Genomic DNA, 21,467 nt, shown 5'->3' on the forward strand with positions numbered 1-21,467 from the left:
AAAATTCAAGGTTAATTCTCAGCGAGTTGTTAAGTTTTCCCTAATTAATTTGCCACGTAAAAAACATAAGGTAGACATGTTATGAATAGATGATTTTGTCTACTTTTTAAAAGTATATATAACTTTTGACAATTAAAAAATTCATGGAATACTTTTTTGAAAAATATGACAACAAAATCAATTTTTTTTCAAAATTACAAGGTCCGACCAATAAATTTTGATAGGAGAGACAAACAAAAAAAAGACACGTATATCGGCGTTTTGAAAGTTTACATCTGAATTTCATTTCAGGGGGGAGGGGGGTGTTAAATTTTCACACATTCTGTCACATTCTTATTGTTAATCGGCATAAGAAATCATGTGATCCTTACATTTTAGGTATAAAATGTGTTCAGCAAATTTATGTAAAATGTTTCGGAGAACATTTTTGTAGAATATGTTAACCCTCTAAATCCTCAAGGCATGGGTCTTTTTTGTCCTTATTTTAACAAAGAGCAAAAAACACCATTAAAACAGGGATTTAAGGGGTTAAAATGTTCGGCAAAATATTATCCGTGAAATTTTACTATAAGTCCCTGAATACACCAAAACGGAATATGCAACCAGAAAGTCAGAAATAAGACACAACAAAAGAGAGCCTAGGGTTTATTTCGCATTTATTAAGAATATTATGTAGAGAACGTTCTATATCGATCGAAACAGACGGACGCCTTCGGGTTATCGTGAATCCATTTTTCATCGCTAGTAATGATTCAAGCAACATTTCAGACATACAAAATCGCCTTTCAAGGCCTCAGCTTCAATTCACTGCTTGCAAACATTTTGAAATTGCTGATTAAGTAGGTCCCAATGATTTGAGTTTGACTATAATCTCCGTGGAGTAATGCCTCCAATTCTTGGTCTTCTAACTTTTTTGGCTGGCCTGGCGATCTTTGTCTTCCGTGTCAAAATCACCACTTCTGAACAGCACAATCTCTCGCACGTTGAAACCGATAACACACATTCACATTGTAACGTGCAGTTACAACAGTCAATACATCAACATAACATAATTAATACTAATACAATATATGTATGTATATTAGCATATTGTTGTCAATAATTCTTAAACAGTTTATGTGAATTCTAATTAGTTATCAATAATTCCCAAACAGTTTATGTGAATTCTGATATAAGACATCTAAGAAAAACATAAACAGAGGAGATAGAATCAAAGTCCAGATCTACTTATACTTTGCACCCGGGTAACAAAGCATAATTAGACGAGGCCTAAATTCTTACTTCGTATTAATATTGTAGTTAAAATCTGTAGTTAGCCGACCGAGAGCCGAAGAATTTATCTCCTCGGATTGCATCCAAAAGCCGTATTTACGAATAATTAGTCGTTAGCCGACCGAGAACCGAAGCATTTATCTCGTCGGATTGTACTCATTAGCTAGTATAGTCAATAAATGGTAGTTAGCCAACGAGAGCTAAAGAATTTATCTCCTCGGATTGCATCCACAGACAGTATTTACAAATAATAGTCGTTAGCCGACCGAGAGACGAAGTGTTTATCTCGTCGAATTCACTATTAGAAACTTCGCTTATTAACCAACATATCCCAAAGATCCAAGACAGCTCTGTGGTAAAGATTTCAAAGGAAGCAGACCCTTGAAGAACCTGGACAGACCAAGCATACCCCGGCTGGAAACAAAAACTGCATCACAACATAAGCTTCGGTGAGCAATCGATGTGCTTCAGATTTTTCCCAAATTAAACAAGTAAAGCCAAACTTCCCGCATGTGACGCTTTGTTGGTACAAAATTCTACATTTTCGAAGCAAAAAAAACTTTGTTTAAAATAATTTGAGATTCTTAATTATGTTATGTTTGTTATTGATAGATTTTTAATGAAACTTCAGTAACAAAATTCAGAAATGATATTAACCCCCATTAACACGAAGTCTGGTTATGTGCTAACTAATAGTTATACTGCCGTTTAAAATTATTTTTGTATGAAAATTGTCAGCATAACTATTGGTTAACACATAACCAGACTTTGTGTTACTGGGGGTAAAAGAGAAAAATATAAAATTAAACTTTTTGTAACCTTGGGATCAATATGAATCGCAAACAATTTTGACTCCAAGTGTCTAAAATGGTTAATTTGTTGATTATCTCTTTAAAAATACATAATAAAATGTTGAAAGCAAGACGGAAGTATGGGCATCGTTACATCGACTCAGAAAGACTAATTGTTTTGGGCCTTACAAACATTAGCACGAAATTTTTCAAATATTTTACTACTTCATTTAGTTGGCATTCAAATTAATAAGCCTAAAACTAGGCATTACTTATTTTATGCATTTTATATTAAAACACTGTTAAAGTAAACGATATAATGTTAACCTAACATTTTATTGATAAAGTGTTATACCGTATAACTTATACGTACTGTATTCAGTGTTATACATATTTACAGTAGCATTTACAGTATTAGCACATCTAAAAAGAAATAAGTTTGTTTTTCATAAAATTTTTAATATCCAATTCGATATTTGTTGAATTTCCCGTACCAAAATTAGAGGTGACCAGGCCATTTTTCATAAAGTAGTAACACACTTACGGAGGTTTTATTAATATAGATTTTATTACGTTTCTTTGCACAAAAGAATCAATATTTTGGACAAATTATAATTTTTTACAGGATGAGTTTATTTTATCAAAAAATCATTATATGCAGACTATTTGAAGGTTTTATTTTTAAAGGCCTTGTTCATAATAAATTCTTAAATTTATCAAAGGTTTATTAAAGAAATTTTCTTATGGAAATTTTGTTTTATAAAGCATTGATAAATTTAAAAATTGATTATGAATTAGGAGGTTAAGTGCATAATTATAAGTTGCTACAAATAAAAGCACAATATTTAATATTGCTTTTAAATTAATGACATGTGCTGACTTAAAATTAGTGTCATGTGTGTGTGCTTTAAAAGTCAAAGTCAATGAATTCATCCCTTACAACATCTGTCATCACTGACAGTTTAACTTTTCTGCTTTAAAATCACCATGACAACCCTGCGATAACAAATTAACTTAGCGCAGGCGTTATTAAAATACTTATATTTGACAGTCTAGTTATGTTGGCAACACTAACTCTCATTCTCTCTCAAACTCTCACTCTCATCCTATAAAGAGTACTACATACCAAGAAAACAAATAATATGTAACGGTATTTAGGGAGACATAAGCCTGTAATAAAATGAGTATAATTTAAGGAAATAATAAAAGACATGAAACAAAAATCGATTTACATTTGATACAACAAGGATACACTCGATATTTGAAGGAGCATAACGGTTGGGAGACAAGCTCACCTACATACATACTTGGGAACAAAATATGAAATGTCAGCTTACATAGGGACAATTATATAGAACCATAAATACATGGTGGAACAAATTGAAACAAATGAGAAAACGATAACCATATTTTCAATAGAGATGGGGAAATGGGCATACATATGTATATGTTATGAATAGTACTATTATTATTTTAAAAAGTAGTACTTTTTAGTTAGGAATTGCTCAAATGTTTTCATGTTTAAAGGTTAATTTAATGTTTTATTTAAACAAACGACCGATTTGAAATTGACAGATTTCGAGAAAATTTTGTTTTTGGTTACAATTTTGTTAAAAATTAATTGTTTAGATTATTTTTAAATATTTAACTGTGAAAGTCGTAAAACTTCGTGGGATTTACTTTGGTACCATTGTGCGCAGCTTGGCTGAAAATGGGTATGAATGGATAAATGGGCGTGGCACCACCCATAAAAAGCAATTAGTTAATTTCGAATATCTGGAAATATAATAGTAAAGTATTTAAACTTTTTATGAATCAATTTCTTATTACTGTATGGAATTTAGCTGAAAATTGGCGGAATTAGATAAAAATTAAATTAGTTATTTCGAATATCTGGAGAACTATAATTGTGGAAGTCATTGCTTGAGGTTTAAGTAAAAATATGTGAGATCAGAACAGGGAGTGATTCACCTCCGTTAAAAATGCATAGTCAATTTTGAATATCTGGATAACTATAATTGCGAGATTCTTCAAACTTTATTCGAAACATTTTTTTTATAAGTTAACGTAATTTGGCTGAAAAGGGGCGCGTTATTATTAGTGGGCATTGAACCTCACCTACAAAATAAATAGATATTATCAAATATCTGATGAATTGTATTAGAAACATCCACAAAACGATGAAGGATATTTTTCCGTTGCCATGGTATGAAATTTGCTGAAAATGTGCCAGATTGGATTAGTTATTTTCGAATATTTGGAGAACAATAATTGTGAAAGTCTTTTAGCTTAGTACGGATGTATTCCTTAACACTGTACGAAGTTTAGCTAAATCGCAACACTAAGTGTAGGACCTACCTTTGTCTGAATAACTTTCTTATATTTTTAAAATGTTTGGCTGAAATTGGGTGGAATCGGCTTAGTAGGAATGACCCCACATATATAAAGAAAATAGTTCTAATTGAATATTTGGAGAATTATAATAGTTAAAGTAAAGATTGATTGTTATCATTGTACATAAAAGATATAGAAATGGGTGGGATCATAGATGACGTATCTTTTGAATGCAGTTTTTGCTTTTAATAAATTATATGTCATTTTGAAATGTACATATCTGTGATTATACCCTTCGCCATGGGTGGCAAGGGTACACAGAGAAAACAGATTCGTGATAGCAATCGAATTTGTTGCCAATCGAATGATTCTACCTTAGTGACCGAATTTTACTGTTGTGGCTATACAATTTTGGAAGGGGTAACCAAAGGTTAATTGCTTCAACCGAAATTCTTCTTTATCAACTGACTTTCTGTTGATAGAACCGAAAAATTCTATGTGTGCAACCGAATCATTCGATTGACAACAAATTCGGTTGCTATCACGAATCTGTTTTCTCTGTGTATATATAAGTTTCTCATTCCGTTTGTAATTTCTACATTTTTCATTTGCGACCACAAAAAAGTATATATATTCTGGATCGTTATAGATACCGAAGCCATGTCCGGCTGTCGCCTGTATGTTAGAATCAACTTTCCGTAGCCCCCAAATAACTTACATACATGACTCATATATCAATATAACGGGAATTCTTCCGGCTCGGTTGCTATTCGGCCCACAAATTGCTGAGATATAAGGAAAAAACCGAGATAACCTCGATTTTTGCCCTATTTTTGATCTATATCTGGATTAATGATAGACTAATGATAGATATTTCAAAGTCCATTATATATAAGGCTATAGTAAGTTGGACCTGCAATGGGTCAAAATCGGGAAAAATATTTTTTAACCCGAATTTTTTTTTATCAAACAATTTTTTTCTCATAAATTCATTTTCCAAAAAAAAAATTTTTTAAAAATTAAAAAAAAAAATAAAAAATTTAAAAAAATATTTTTAAGTATAATTTGGTGAAGGGTATATAAGATTCGGCAGAGCCGAATGAACATTATAATGTAAACAACAAAGTTATTTTTGCTTCGAAAATGTCGAATTTTGTGTCAACAAAGCGTCATATGCGGGAAGTTTTGCTTTAATTCTTTAATTTGAAAAAAGTGCACAGCAGCACACCGATTACTCACCAAAGCTTATGGTGAATGTATTCAATCGGTTTCAACATGCGAGAGATGATTAGTTCGGTTCAGAAGTGGTGATTTTAACACGGAAAACAAAGATCTCCCAGGCCAGCCAAAAAGTTTGAAGGCCAAGAATTGGAGTCATTACTCCATGAATATCGTTATAAAACTCAACGAGAGCTTGCGAAATCATTGGGAGCTACTCAAGCATCAATTTCAAAACGTTTGCGAGCAGCAGGATTCATCTATAGATGAATCCTGCAGGGAAATTGGGTACCATACGGATTGAAGCCGAGAGACCTTGAAAGATGATTTTGTATGTCTGAAATGCTACTTGAACGCTATAAAAGAAAATCGTGTTTGTATCGAATTGTTACTTGCAGTGATATATAGATCCATTACAATAACCAGAAGCGTAAGAGATCGTATGTGAAGCCCGACCAACCAGCCGAATCGACACGAAAGTCAAATATCCATGGCGCTAAGGTAATGCTCTGTATTTGGTGGAACCAAAAGGCTGCTGAAATCTGGCCAGACCACCACAGGGAACCTGTTCCGAACACAACTAATTCGTTTGAAGCGATCATTGGCCGAAAAACGCCCAGAATATGCGGCCAGAAATGTGCAATACCTGATAAAAACAATTTAGAATGAAGTGGTTGGGAAGTTTTGCCTTACTCGCTTTATATTCCAGAACGTGCCCCGCCCGACTACTATATGTTTCGATCGATGCAGAAGGCACTCTCTAGAATACGCTTGACTTTGGAACAGAGTATCCGTTATTGGCCTCAAAAGATGAGCAGTTATTTCGGCTCAGAATCCATATGTTGCAAGAAAGATGGGAAAATATCATAGCTAACAACGGCCAATACTTTGAATAGATTTATATTGTATAAATGTTTCAAAATAAAAGCTAAAAATTTTAAAAAATCTCTCATTTTTAAATCAAACACCCAATAACATTCCAAGCATCAATTATATCATATTAGTAGTTTATAAGAGTTTGGCCTACTGTAGCACTTACATTGAAAATAATTGGCATGTTATGCATATCATTTTCTGAAAGCCAAACTCCTACTTTATAAACAATCAATTAAATCAGATGAGTAATTCGGTTATAATTATATAACCGAACTTTAAGTTTTGCTACCTTAAGCAAAAGTACCATCCTCCTCAGGTGACTAACTTTAGGCTATTGTAGCACTTACATTGTAAATATTGTTATGAATAACTATTCATAACATTTATTATAAATCCAAGTTTTAATCATATTAGATTAGTACTCGTAGTTTAGAATATTCTACATAGGTGATTAACTTTGGCCTATTGTAGCACTTGCATTGTAAACATTGGTTAACTATGCATATCATATTTTGAAAGCCTAACTCCAGCTTTATAAATAGTCCAAATTACAAATATAAAAAAGTACCATTCTCTACAGGTGCCCAACTTTGGCTTATTGGAGCACTCTCCTTGTGAACGCTAGCAAGTTATGCATATCATTTTCTGAAATCCTAACTCCTAATGTATAAACAATCAATTATATCAAATGAGTAATTTTGAAGATATAAACAAAAGCATCATCCTCCTCAGGTAACTTAGTTTAGGCTATTGTAACACTTACATTGTAAACACTGGCTAGTTATTCATAACATATTCTGAAAGCCTAACTCTTCTTTTATTAACAATCCAAGTTTCAATTATGTATATTAGATTAATACTCGTTTAGTTTAGAATATTCTTCCTAGGTGGCTAACTTTGGCCTATTGTAAACATTGTAAACAGTGATTAGTTGTACATCTCATATTTTGAAAGCCTAACTCCTGCTTTATAAACAGTCCAAGTTACAAATACAGCAGGTGAGTAGTATAAAAAAGTACCATTCTCTCCAGGTGGCCAACTTTGGCTAGCAAGTTCTGCACATCATATTCTCAAAACATAACTCCTGTTTTATAAAGACTTTAAGTTTCAATTAGCTCTGATGATTAGTATAGAATATACTGTAGAACGTAAATTGTACCAAAACAAAAAGTACAATCCTTCTTAGGTGGCACTTATATTGTAAGCATTGGCTAGTTATGTCAAACATATTCAAGCCTAACTCTTCCTGTATTAACATTCCAAGTTTCAATTAGTTCAGATGGGTACTTTAGAATATTGTATCATAACAAAAAGGTAGCTAATTTTGGTTTAAAGTACACTTACATTGTAAACATTTGCCAGTTATTTATTTCACATTCTAAAAGCCTAACTCTTGCTATATTAACCGTCCAAGATTCATTAAAATTAGATGAGTAGTTTGGATGTTATATAAATTTAGTACCTTAAACAAAAAGTACCATTACCCCTCATTTCATCCCTAGTACTGACAAACACACACTTGAGAGAAGAACAAATAAGGATATAAATAACACAACAACTGTAATAAAAACAACAACAACAACTGCATACTACTAAATACCAGACACACTCAATACAAAAGTCCTTTGAGAGAGAGCATAAAACAGCAAAATCAATTGAAAATACACAAGTGTGTAAACGGTGAAGGAAAAAAAAAGTATTTTTGCAAAACTTTTATTTTATACAATTGGTGGAAAAAAGTGGAAAAAATTCGGAAAATTTACAAGAAAATTAATAAAATTAAAAGAAAAGGAAATTTTAAACAAATCTTACTAAAAAAATTAAAAGAAAATATAAAATAAATAAAAAAATAAGTGAATTGTTTGAAAAAGAAAATTGTGTTAAAATTCTTGACAGACAGTCAGAGGTGAACTTTAAATTAGGAAGAAAAAAAGGTGTGTGTAGTAGCTTTGATAAAATTTTTCCTCAGCTGCGAAAAAACCCATGAAAATGTAAGTGTCGCGTGAAGTAAAACGGAAAATACTTGTTAAAATTATGACTCAAATATGTTGGTTGTTAATTGAACCACCAATTTTTTGATAAGGCCAATTAAATGAATGACACACTCACATACACACAAAAACACATTTAAAAGGTCTCTTTCCAAAATTATTCATACATATATTTATTTATTACTACTTAATAATACCGCCCAGGGTAAATTTAATGTTCGACAACATAAATTAATAAATAAATAAATAAATATAATTGTAGCTGAAGGAAAAATCCAGAAATTTGAATTCTATTGAAAATTAACGCTCTGTTTATAGATGTATGTGTGATTTGTTGCAATGTGTATGTGTTGTGTTCAATAGTTCAACAGCCGGATTGCCGCATCTATTTTAAAACACATCAATCGATATTGATAACAAAAAGGACGGAAACAAAAAGAAAGGAACCGAAAGACAAGGAGAGCAAAGGACGGAAAAAAAACAACAAACAAAAAATGGTAACAATGTCTACAGAAGTGGATACAACACAAACGACCATCGCCACAACAATGTCGAACAAAATGCCATCGATAACAAATTTGAATTCATCTAATGCAACCACAAATACAACCACAACAAATGGTTCCATAACGGAAATTAATAATACAATGCAAGTGAATAATGGCTGCAGTGTGGATGATGATGACGATGGTGGCAATGGGTTGAACGAGGACACTGGACTCAGTAAAAAGGAAACACAACATACAATTAATAATGAAAAACAGCCAGCACCAGCACCAATACCATCACCACCTTCACCCAAGCAACAGCCAGCTAAGGAGGAACCACCAAAATCTCCAAAACCTACCGCCGATATTATCAACAACAAAATGACTCCTCAAATAACTATAACCGAGTCAGAAACTATAGACAGCTGTACAAGTCCAGCTACACCACCACCAGAAAATGCAGAAAAAGAAGCCACCACCACCAGCACCACCACCACCGGCAGCAACCACTCCAGTCCCACTAAAACTATTACTGACAAATGTACAAAACCAGAGGCCAAAACCAAAGCCTCTCCCGAGAAATCCCCAAAAGTGGAAACAATAAACACAACAACAACAACCGCCGCATCAGTACAAAATACTACAACAACTACCACCAACAGTGGCACTTGTCCTCCCCAAAACATTACCACCACCACCGCCACCACCAACAACAATTCAAAACCTTCGAGTAACTCGAACTCTATAAATCAAAATCTTTTGCCATCCTCCATGCAACAACTGAACAAATCAAATCAATCTACAACACAACAGTCTGCTGCCGCTTCATCATCGCAAGCTACGGGCGTGGGTGCCGCCGCATCATCAACATCATCATCATCATCAGCCGCCGGCAGTCATCAGAAGAATAATCATCATACGCAGCATAATGTACAGGTGCAGTCGTCGAATCACAATAAGAAAAATGAAGATGCTCCAAATATTTTGGTTTATAAAAAGGTGAGCACAATTTCTAGTTTAATTTCTAATTTGTAACACAGGACAAGGGAGGGGAAAAATATGCCAGATCTTCCATAACGAAAGAAATGTGAGCCAAAAAAAAGAAGAATTAATGAATGAAATGAAGAATTTTTGGCTTCCTTTTCTTTCGATATCTTATGCTTTAAACACTAGACACAGCAGGCTACCCACCAGAATCTGGCAAATCGGCTGGCATCGGTATTTGTAGTCGTGTAGCTGTGTAGGTTGCCAGCAGGCAACCGACCACAATCCTTTAAAATTAAAATACAAACCATTATATGAAGACGATTATTTTGATGCCATCACAACTACACGGCTGCACGACCACCGTTGCCGCTGTCGCCAACTTAAGATATTTTCGTTGGCGACAATGAAAAATATGTATGGGAAAACTCAAACTTTATGTCAGCAGGTTACGATATTGCTGTCGTTTTCGTTAAGTACTTGACTACAGGGCGACGAATGCTGTCATCGGTATTTGTATTAGTGTTGCCGTGTAGGCTGCTGCAGTCTATGTGTTTAAAGCATTAAACACTAGACACAGCAGACAACCGACGACAATCTGTCAAAATTAAAATACACACATTTATATAAAGACGATTACTTTAACGCCATCACAGCTACACGACCACTATTGTATCTGTAGCCAATTTAAGCTATTTTCGTAGGCGACAATGAATAATTGTATTAAAACGTCAAACTTTAATGTCAGCAGGTTACGATGTTGCTGTCGTTTTCATTATAGTTAAGTAGTTGACTACAGTCGTGCAGCTATGTAGTCTGCTGTAGTCAATATGTTTAAAGCATTAAACACTAGACAGAGCAGAAAACCGACCTCAATTTGTCAAAATTAAAATACACACCTTTATATGAAGACGTTTATAATGACGCCATCACAGCTAAACGGCTTTACGACCACCGTTGCCGCTCTCTTCAACTTAAGCTAATTTATATTTTCGTAGGCGAAATTTAACTAATGTCAACAAAATTTTAACGATATTTCTGTTGTTATCATTATAATTAAGAAGCTGACTACAGGGCGACGAATGCTGTCAATGGCATTTGTAGTCGTGTAGCTATGTGGCATGCTGTATTCTATGTATTTAAAGCATTAAACACTAGACAAAGCAGGCAACCGACTACAATTTGTCAAAATTAAAACACTCGTTTGTCTGAAGACTATTATTTTGACGTCATCATAGCTACACGACCACCGTTGCCGCTGTATTTTTGTAGGTGACAATCGCAACGTCAATACTTGCTGTTAGCTGGTTACGATGTTGCTGTGGTTTTCGTTATTATAAAGTAGCTGACTACTGGACGACCAATGCTGTCATCGGCATTTGTAATCGTGTAGCTGTCTAGCCTGCTGTAGTATATGTGTTTAAAGCATTATTTGTAATTGCGTTTTATGCAAGAAGTTTTGCAAACGGGATCGGATGGAATTTAGGTTGCAGTCAGCCCCCGACATGATTCTATGAAATTTTTGAATGAGGCATCTGAGGGAGATCAACAACCAGCATTGATGGCCATGTTCCATAATTCTGTATGTCTCATTTACAGATTAAATTTAGGGAGGAAACAAACATTTTCGTCAAGGCATCAGAGCTTACCTTTTGCAAATTTAATAGTATTTTCAAATTCTCTTACAACAAATTCTCTTTGATTTCGGTTTATTCGAGGTTCAAATCAAAGTAGTGGCAGTGGCGAATTCAAGCAAATTCGAGCGAATTCATTAATTTGTTTTATATTTGAAGAATATCTATATCAAAAAAAGTAATGAACTCTCCAGAATTCGACACTGCCACCATCTTGTCTAAATTCGCCTTGGTTTGAAACCAAACTAAAGCAAATTTACAAAAAATATCCAAACTTTACAATAATCTTTAAAATCATTTACTTTTCATTACGGAATATTGAATAACAAATCGTCCATTATTGAAGGATATCTCAAACAAGACATCATCCATTTTCAATTGTTTTGTTTAGTCTTTTAGGGATTTGTATTTTAAAGTTTCTTTAAAAAATATTTTACTTTTTTCAACGTTTAAAAAAGAGCTTAAGTTGTTTTTATTAAACAATCTAGAAACACTTCTTACGCAAACTTAAAAGATTTTTATAAATATAAATTCCATTTTTTTCATATGTAAATAATTTTCAATATGTTAATATGTAGTGTAAACACAATGTAAATAAACTAGTTGCCTACTAGCCTCTTTAATGCCAATTTTGGTGCTGAGGCGCGTACTTAACATGTATTAATACTATTTTTAAATAAAAATTATTATTAAAAAAAAAAAAAAAAAAAAGTATGATTTTATATTTATTATCCTTCTACCTTTGGAAAATGTGATGTATTCAGAGCATTGAATAAAGTAGGATTTATTGGTGATTGACTTAAAAACGCGGATTTTTTTTAAATATGTAGCTTTTGTTTTGAAACAATTGTACAATTTAAATTTATTCAAAGTATTGGCCATTGTTAGCTATGACCTTTTCCCATCTTTCTGGCAACATATGGATCCCGAGCCAGAAGATCTGCTCATATTTTGAGGCCAAGAACGAATCAAGCCAATATTAAATACTCTGCTCCAAAGTGAAGCGTATCCCAGAGTTAGCGTTCTATATTGAACGAAACAAATAGTAGATAAAGCTTGTGAGGCAAAACTTCCCAACCACTTCATTATATACTTTTAACAGGTATTGCAACATGTGGCCGATCGTTGCCATGATAGAATATTACGGTTTCATGTCCGGCGTTTTTTGGCCAATGCTCGATTTAACCGAATCAGTTGCATTCGGTACAGACTCCCTATGATGGTCTGGTTAGGTTTCAGCAGCTCATAATAGATAGGATCCTTTTGCTCCCATCAAATATATGGAATTACCTTAGCGCCATGGATATTTGGCTTTGGTGTCGATTCGGCTGGTTGGCCAGGCTTCACATACGATCTCTTACGCTTCGGGTTATTTCATCACAAGTAATGATTCGGTGCAAAAAAGATTTTCTTTTATAGCGTTCAAGCATCATTTCGGACATGCAAAATCGTCTTTCAAGGTCTCATAGCTTCAATTCGTATGGTACCCAATTTCCCTGCTTTTGGAAGAATCCTGCTGCTCGAAATTGTTTTGAAATTGCTGCTTGAGTGGCTCCCAATAATTTTACAAGCTCTTGTTGAGTTTTAAAACAATATTCATGAAGTAATGCTTCCAATTCATGGTCTACAAACTTTCTTGGCTGGCCTGGAAATTTAATTTTTCAAATTAAGGAGTAAAGCAAAACTTCCCGCATAGGATGTCGGTACAAAATTCGACATTTTCGAAGGAAGAAAAACGTTGTTGTTTAACTATAATGTTCAATAACTAAGTGAGAATAAATGCCAGATATATATTCTTCAAAATGACATATAGGTTATTAAAAACAAAAACCACGTTCAAAAGATTCTCCATTTTTAAATCATACACTCAATAAAATTGAAAGGTCACGGTCGAATTTAGTATTTCATGTAATTATTGTGGAAAATATTTTATATATGATGTTATTAGGCATACATTTGTTAAATTTTTCACAAAATTGAATAGCAAACAAATATAAATTTTATATTCTTCACAATTTTCCAGATGGAGGCGGTCATAGAAAAAATGCAAGCCGAAAGCACTGGCGTCTCGGTGCGCACCGTTAAAGGATTTATGACAAAAGTTCCTTCGGTATTTACGGGTGCCGATCTAATATCATGGATATTGAAAAATTTAGATGTAGAAGATGTTACCGAAGCATTGCATTTTGCACATTTATTGGCCTCACACGGTTATATATTTCCTATAGATGATCATCAGTTGACGGTGAAGAATGATGGGACATTTTATAGGTAAGTGTAATAATGATTAATAAAATATACTTAAATTCAAAGCAATAAACTTCAAGGTTTAAGATTATTTAAAAAAAAATCTGTAAGTTTAACAGAATATTTGGTATTAAAAAAATGCTGTAGTAAATTCATGATATTTTGCTAAAATTATAAAGCCTACTTTAAGGCTTTTCAAATTATTTGTTTGTATACATATGGGTAATTCCGTTAAGTTTAATTCGATTAATTTTCTTTTCTTTTTCAGATTTCAAACTCCCTATTTCTGGCCCTCTAACTGTTGGGAACCCGAAAACACTGACTATGCGGTTTATTTATGTAAACGCACTATGCAAAATAAAACCCGCTTGGAATTGGCCGATTATGAGGCAGAAAATTTGGCAAAATTACAAAAAATGTTTTCAAGAAAATGGGAATTTATATTCATGCAGGTGGGTTTACAACAAAAATTCTAAAGAAAACAAAATATTCTAACTAAAATGTATCATTCCTTAGGCTGAATCCCAAAGTAAAGTGGCCAAAAAGCGAGATAAATTAGAGCGCAAGGTATTGGACTCACAAGAACGAGCCTTTTGGGATGTACATCGGCCCATGCCGGGCTGTGTGAATACCACAGAAATTGATATTAAAAAAGCATATCGTCGTGGCTGTTCCAGTCATGGCACCGGCTCGGCCGGAGCAGCAGTAACGAAAAATCCTATAGAACAATTAACGCGTATTATAACGTTGCGCAAACAGAAATTGGAACGCAGAACTATAAAAGTATCAAAAGCAGCGGAAGCGTAAGTTGCTTTCTAAAACAAAATATGTTAAATAATGTTAATTAATTTCTTGGACATTTTTATTCCAACAGATTGGTATCTTACTATGAGCAATATAATGAATTTGATTACTTTATAACCTCACCAGAATTGCCCAATCCCTGGCAAACTGACAGCACAGAAATGTGGGAGGCAGAGAAAACTAGGTAAACTTATGATCATGATTTAATTAATTTACAAATAATTATTAATTTTTTTACATTAACAGCAAAGAGGTGCCCATGCGCCGGGTCAAACGTTGGGCCTTTAGTATGCGAGAGTTATTGAAAGATCCCATGGGTCGTGAACAATTTGCCAAGTTCTTGGAAAAGGAATACAGTTATGAAAATTTACTGTAAGTTTAAGAAAGAATATCATAATTGCTTCTATTTTATAAATTTTGTATTTCTTGGCCTTTGTAGCTTCTGGGAAGCTGTACAAGACATGAAAGCTTTGCCCCAAACCGAAATCAAAGAAACCATACAACGTATCTGGAATGAATTCCTAGCACCCGATGCTCCTCGGGCCGTCAATGTCGATTCTAAATCGGTGGAATTGGCCAGAGAGGCGGTAAATTCACCCAATGGCCCCAATCGCTGGTGTTTCGATGTGGCTGCCGCCCATGTTTATCATCTAATGGAGAGAGACTCCTATCCCCGCTACTTACGTTCGGAAATGTACAAGGATTATATCAATTGCTCACGCAAGAAGGTCAAGTCTATACCAAATCTGTTTGGGGTGAAACGCTGAAGTGTGGTTCCCGCGGTTGGCATAACAACCGCGGCTCATTCCTCATCCTTATCATCACAAGGCGGCCAGGGAGGAGGTACTGGGGCCAGTACCTCCTCAGCTGGAGCAAGTCATGGGCAACATCATCATCATCAACATCATCATCATAGATCATCGTCATAAATTTTCATAGAAGAACATTAGACAAACAAACCAAAAAAAAAAAACAGCATTAATAAAAAACAGAGCCAGGAATTGTAGGGTATAAAAATAAAATTAAACTCAAAATAAATAAGAAAAATCAACTAAATGTGTAACACATGTTCTTTTTTTAGGTTTTAGATAAAAATTAAACAAAAAAATATAAACAAATTGAAAGAGAATTGTTTTCTTTTTTTGTTTGCAAAATGAGAAAAAATATAGCAAAATTTTAAATGTAATTTGTGTTAAATACATGTATAAACTAACAAAAACTAATTAAATTATAAAATAAAATGAAGAAAACAAAAAATAATTAAATAATTACTTTAAATTACATAATAATTTGTTACAATATTCAATGTAAAACCACCCATTCCAAATAAACCAAAAAACCACCACTTTAACAATATAAAAACTAATTAAATGCTTCATGGAAACACCCACAAACACTTGTACTAAGGATTTGAAACTCTCCTCCACATTTTCATGTATTAATTGACAACATTAAATCAACCATTTCCACATAATTAGAATAAATGAAACTAATTAAATGGAAAAAAAGAATAATTAAAAAGCATATTGATTGAAAAAAAGCAAATTGTAATAATAGTTAAATGACTAATAAATAAATATTATTAATTGTATTGTATTCAAAATATTATGCAGATAATTTAAAATATTAAACCAAAAAAAAAAAAACGCAAGGAATCAAGATAAAATATTTAAATGAATATTTATAAATGTTTTAATTGTATAGTTTACAACTGCCAAAGCTAAATTTATGAGTTTATATGTATCTGTTCCAATGTTTTGAAATTTAAAATAATATGGAATTATACCTGGAGACTAGACACTCCGTATTGTCAAACAAAAGTACAACAAATCATATGTCGGATACAGCAACAAAATAAATTGACTAACATGTATTTTGTTGTAGCAAGAGTTAGGTTTTTGACTATTGCCAGCAGTTCTAGGAGACATGACCAAAGCTAACCCCCTTCACCTCAAATAGACAGTTAAAAAGACATTTCATACACTCATAAAAAAAATTGAGTAATCCGTTCTTAAATCAATCCGGAGCGGTGTCAATATTAGGATAAGTACGGATTTTCTTAAACCGAGTTCTAAATACTTGATTCAAGTACAGATTCATCAAGCCCAAAAATCTTAATTTAAGCTCTCCCTAAGTACGGCCGAGATTGAATTAATCTTAAAATGAGCTTGTTTCAAGAATTCTAAACTTGATTTAAACACGAATTCATACTTGATATAATCCAAAAAATCGGATTGATTTAAGAATGTTCGAGAATGAATTAATAGCAAAACGAGCTTTTTCACACAAAAGACCGAAAACAATACAGAATAACACGGAACTAGGGTTCCTAATTTCCCGGACTTTTTTCTTTCCCTAGAGGAAGTTCAAAAATAGTTTCATTCCCGGGAATTCCCGTTAATTTTTTAACTCTTAATTGAATAAAGTATAAAATAAATGTTGGTCCAGCATAGGATTTCTAATTTAATAGTGGCATTTTATCGGTATTGTCGCAGTCGTAGATTTAATCAGTATAAAATCCATAAATTCTTTGTCTAATTAAACAACTTAAGAATTTCGACTATGTTAAATCTATAAAACATGCGTAGATAGAGACATTTTTCATATCTGATTGTACCACTATTATTTGAACCACTATTATTGCTATTACTTTCTCTAAATATGAATAATATTCATTGAATATCCGTAAAAGTTAGGCATCTTAATAATTCCTTTAAGAGTATAAACTTTAAATTAGATTCATTCTTCATAACCAAATTTTTCTGCTGTGACTTAAGTTGAGTGAAAAAAATCAGTTATTTCAACCGTAATACTTCTTTGCCAACTGACTACCTGTTGCTAGAAACGAAAAAATCTTTGGATATAATGAAATGATTCAATTAGCAACAAATTTGGCCATCGAAACGAATCTGAAAATTGTAACTTTTAGAAGAAAACTTAGGAATTCCCGGGAAATTTTTCCAGCGTAAGAACCCTACACGGAACGCACAAAACAGACTGATGCAAATTGCTTGTTTATTCATGTAACTAACCGACAGCGCGAGTAGAAAATTACTTTGAGAACAGCTCAGAGAGTAAATTTTATACCGCTCTTTTTCTATTATGGATCAATATAAGAATTTTTTTCTTATTTCAAGTTATCTTACTCTTAATTTGAAGTTTAAGAATTAACTACTTGATTTAACTTCTCACTTGTACTTAAAAAAAGATTTTCTTACTTAATTCAAGAATTTCGTTCTTGTTTTAAGAAAATATCCGCTTGATTTTTTTAATCAATTCCTGTTTATACTGTTCTAAGTACAAATGAGTATGAATCGTACTTAAATTTATGAGTAAAATAAACTTAAATTTAGAAGTGCTTTTTTCTTTCTGTGTACAATTAGCAAAGATCACATATTTGGCAACTAGCCCAAAATATATAAATTGGAGTCAGCCAAACATTATTGATAATTACTGTCTGTAAGTGATACATTTACTTAGGTACTGACAAACTGATAATACGTATTGGGTGTATGACTTAAAAATGTGTGATTTACAATAGATGACGTATCTTTTAAATACGTTTTTCTGTTTTTAGTAACTTATATGTCATTCTGAAGAGTTATTGAACATTATAGTGTAAACAAGTAAGAGAGCTATATTCGCCTGTGCCGAATCTTATATACCCTTCACCAAATTATACTTCAAAATAAAAATTTTAAATATTTTTAGGTAAACATAAATTTCTTATTTTTTTCCAAAGTTGTTTTTTTCATTTTTTGGAGAAAAAAATTTTCGAATTTTTTTTTTTTTAATTTTTTAAATTAAATTTTTTTTAAATTAAAATTTTTTTTTTAATATTTAGCGAAAACAAATTTTTGATGAAAAAAAAATTCGGGTTAAAAAATATTTTTTCCGATTTTGACCCATTTTAGATCCAATTTACTATGATCTTATATGGTCATTTTATTTAAATTTTTTTTAGCGAAAAAAAAACTTTGGTGAAAAAAAAATTCCGGTTAAAAAATATTTTTTCCGATTTTGACCCATTGTAGGTCCAATTTACTATGATCTTATATGGTAATTGTATACATATTTAGCGAAAAAAAGCTTTTGGTGAAATAAAAATTCGGGTAAAAAATATTTTTTACGATTTTGACCCATTGTAGGTCCAACTTAATATGGTTTTATATACGTCATTTCAAAGGCCTTTGAAATATCTATCATTAGATATCGATGTTGTCTATATTAGTAATCCAGATATAGGTCAAAAATAGGCCAAAAATCGAGGTTGTCCTGGTTTTTTCCTTATATCTCAGCCATTTGTGGACCGATTTTCTCGACTCCGCTATCTATAAGGATCCAGAATATATATACTTTATAGGGTCGGAAAATTATATTGTGGGAATTACAAACGGAATGACAAACTTATATACACCCTTCTCACGAAGGTGAAGGGTATAAAACAAAATTTTTTCTGCATTGATAATATCGAATTATGTGCCAACAAAACGTCATATGCTGGAAGTTTTGCTTTACTTCTTTAATTTGAAAAAAAAAGTGCGGCTGAAGAACACCGATTGCTCACCAAAGCTTATGGTGAATGAGTTCCATCGGTTTCAACGTGCGAGAGATGGTTTATTCGGTTCAATAGTGGTGATTCTGACATGGAAGGCAAAGAGCGCTCAGGCCAGCCAAACTAGTTAGAAGACTCAGAATTGGAGGCATTACTCCATGAAGATTGTTATCAAACTCAACAAGAGCTTGAAAATTCATTGGGCAGCAATTTCATAACCTTTGTGAGCAGCAGGATACATACAAAAACACGAAACACGATTTTTCATGTCCGAAATGATTGAACGCTTTAAAAGAAAATAATTTGTACACCTAATCATTACTTGCGATGAAAAATGGATCGTACGTGAATATCTGCCAACCAGCCGATTCCACAAACAAAGCTAAATAACAATGGTAGCGCAATGTAATGCAATGTATTTGGTGGGACCAAAAGGGTCCTTTATATTGTGAGCTGCTGAAATCTGGTCAAATCATCATAGAGAACCTGTAACGAACACAACTGAAAAACGTCCAGAATATGTGGCCAGGCATGAAACTGTAATATTCCATAATGACAACACTCGACCACATACTGGAATATCTGTTAAAAACTATTTAGAACCCGCTTTATATTCCATACCTGGTCCCGTCCGACACTCTCCGGGATACGCTTCACTTTGGAACAGAGTATCCGACATAGGCTTGAATCGTTCTTGGCCAAATATCCATGGCGCTAGGGTAATGCACTGAATTTGGTGGGATCAAGAGGGTCCTATCTATTATGAGCTTCTGAAATCTGGACAAAACATCACAGTGAACCTGTAACGAACACAACTGAAAAACTTCCAGAATATGACATGACAACACTCGGCCACATGTTGCAATACCCGTTAAAAACAATTAAATTAGATCGAAGTAGTTGGGAAATTTTGCCTTTTACCCGCTTTATAGTCCAGACCTTGACCCGTCCGATACTCTCTGGCATATGCTTCACTTTAGAACAGATTACCCGAAATTGGCTTGATTTGTTCTTGGCCTAAAAAGATGAGCAGTTCTTTTGGCTCGGAATCCATACGTTGCCAGAATGATATTTTACAAATGTTTCAAAATTAAACCAAAGAATTTTAAAAAATCCCGCATGTTTAAGTAATACACCCAAATCAGTCAATTAGAAAATTGATTTTGTAAGCACCCTGTTTAAATACTAGGTGAATCACAGGCTGTCACAGCTGATCATTCTGACCTGCACTTTTGAAGTTACACAGTATTTTCCTTACTCCGACAACTCTCCATTAGATTGCTTCTGGTGGGTAAAATAACTACTTTATAAAGTGCAGTGCAAAATAAACATTTGAAGTGACTTCACTATAGGTTACTAAGTGACTATTGACTTCACGCTATGTTACATGAGATATCAGTATACTTAAGGAAAAATAAAAATAAACTCTATGAGAATTATATCAATACAATTTGTATTAAACTACAAAACGTGTACAGTGACTACACTCTAGATTATTTCGAGACACTTAAGTGACAATTGTCTTTACGCTTGATTACCTGGAATGTATAAAGTAACCAATTGTCTTCTCTCTGCACTGCAAAGAGTACAAACGTGTCAAATGTCTCAAAATATATCAATTTGAGTTAACCCAGTGATAGGAAATTAGTGACAATTACTGTTTATAAGGGATACATTGACTACTTGCTAACTGCTGGGTAATTTTTCAAGAATTTTCAAAGTTTGGGTTTTTGAGATAGACGACTTTGATAGACGACTTTTGATTTAGAAGATTTTCAAGGTAATTTCTGTATCTCTAAATTAAAGTTGTTCATACAAAAGTTATGGACAATTAAAGTTTAAAGTTTTGTACATCTTTAATATTCAAGACGTAATTTTTATTAATCATTTGCCAGTCAAAAGCCAATTAAATTTCATTAAAATCGTAGATGACAAATCCGATATTAGGAATTTTCTGTCCATTTTGTCATGGATTATAAAAGAAAATTAACTAAAACTCACAGAAATCAAAATCAAATTTTTCACAGTAAATTTACATTTTTATACCCTACCACCATAGTGAGGAGGGTATAATGCGTTTGTGCAGATGTTTGCAACGCCCAAAAATATTAGTCTAACACCCACCTTAAAGTAAACCGATCGACTTAGAATCACTTTCTGAGTCGATTAAACGATGTCCGTCCGTCTGGTTGCAATTTTGAAGATATTTCGTTTAAATTTGGTACATATTATATTTTCGGCTCAAGGACCAAGCCTATTGAAACTGGCTGAAA

General features: G+C 33.0%; 1 protein-coding gene across 1 annotated transcript; it reads left to right on the plus strand.

Moving 5' to 3' along the window:
* The first annotated feature begins 9,663 nt into the window (after nucleotides 1-9,663).
* Nucleotides 9,664-15,503, plus strand: RSG7 (Regulator of G-protein signaling 7). Its single transcript, XM_065508412.1, has 7 exons — nucleotides 9,664-9,969; nucleotides 13,612-13,859; nucleotides 14,104-14,287; nucleotides 14,352-14,638; nucleotides 14,710-14,823; nucleotides 14,886-15,011; nucleotides 15,079-15,503. The coding sequence occupies exons 1-7, from the start codon at nucleotides 9,742-9,744 to the stop codon at nucleotides 15,404-15,406; spliced, it is 1,515 nt and encodes a 504-aa protein (XP_065364484.1). The 5' UTR covers nucleotides 9,664-9,741; the 3' UTR covers nucleotides 15,407-15,503.
* Nucleotides 15,504-21,467: the final 5,964 nt, after the last annotated feature.

The sequence above is a fragment of the Calliphora vicina genome, chromosome 4, assembly GCF_958450345.1.
Source record: "Calliphora vicina chromosome 4, idCalVici1.1, whole genome shotgun sequence".
Lineage (NCBI taxonomy): Eukaryota > Metazoa > Arthropoda > Insecta > Diptera > Calliphoridae > Calliphora > Calliphora vicina.

Coding starts and splice junctions, on each gene's coding strand:
- RSG7 (XM_065508412.1), top strand. CDS start 9,742: ATGCAACAACTGAACAAATCAAATCAATCTACAACACAACAGTCTGCT. Junction 9,970..13,611: donor ATATTTTGGTTTATAAAAAG/GTGAGCACAATT, acceptor ACAATTTTCCAG/ATGGAGGCGGTCATAGAAAA. Junction 15,012..15,078: donor TACAGTTATGAAAATTTACT/GTAAGTTTAAGA, acceptor TGGCCTTTGTAG/CTTCTGGGAAGCTGTACAAG.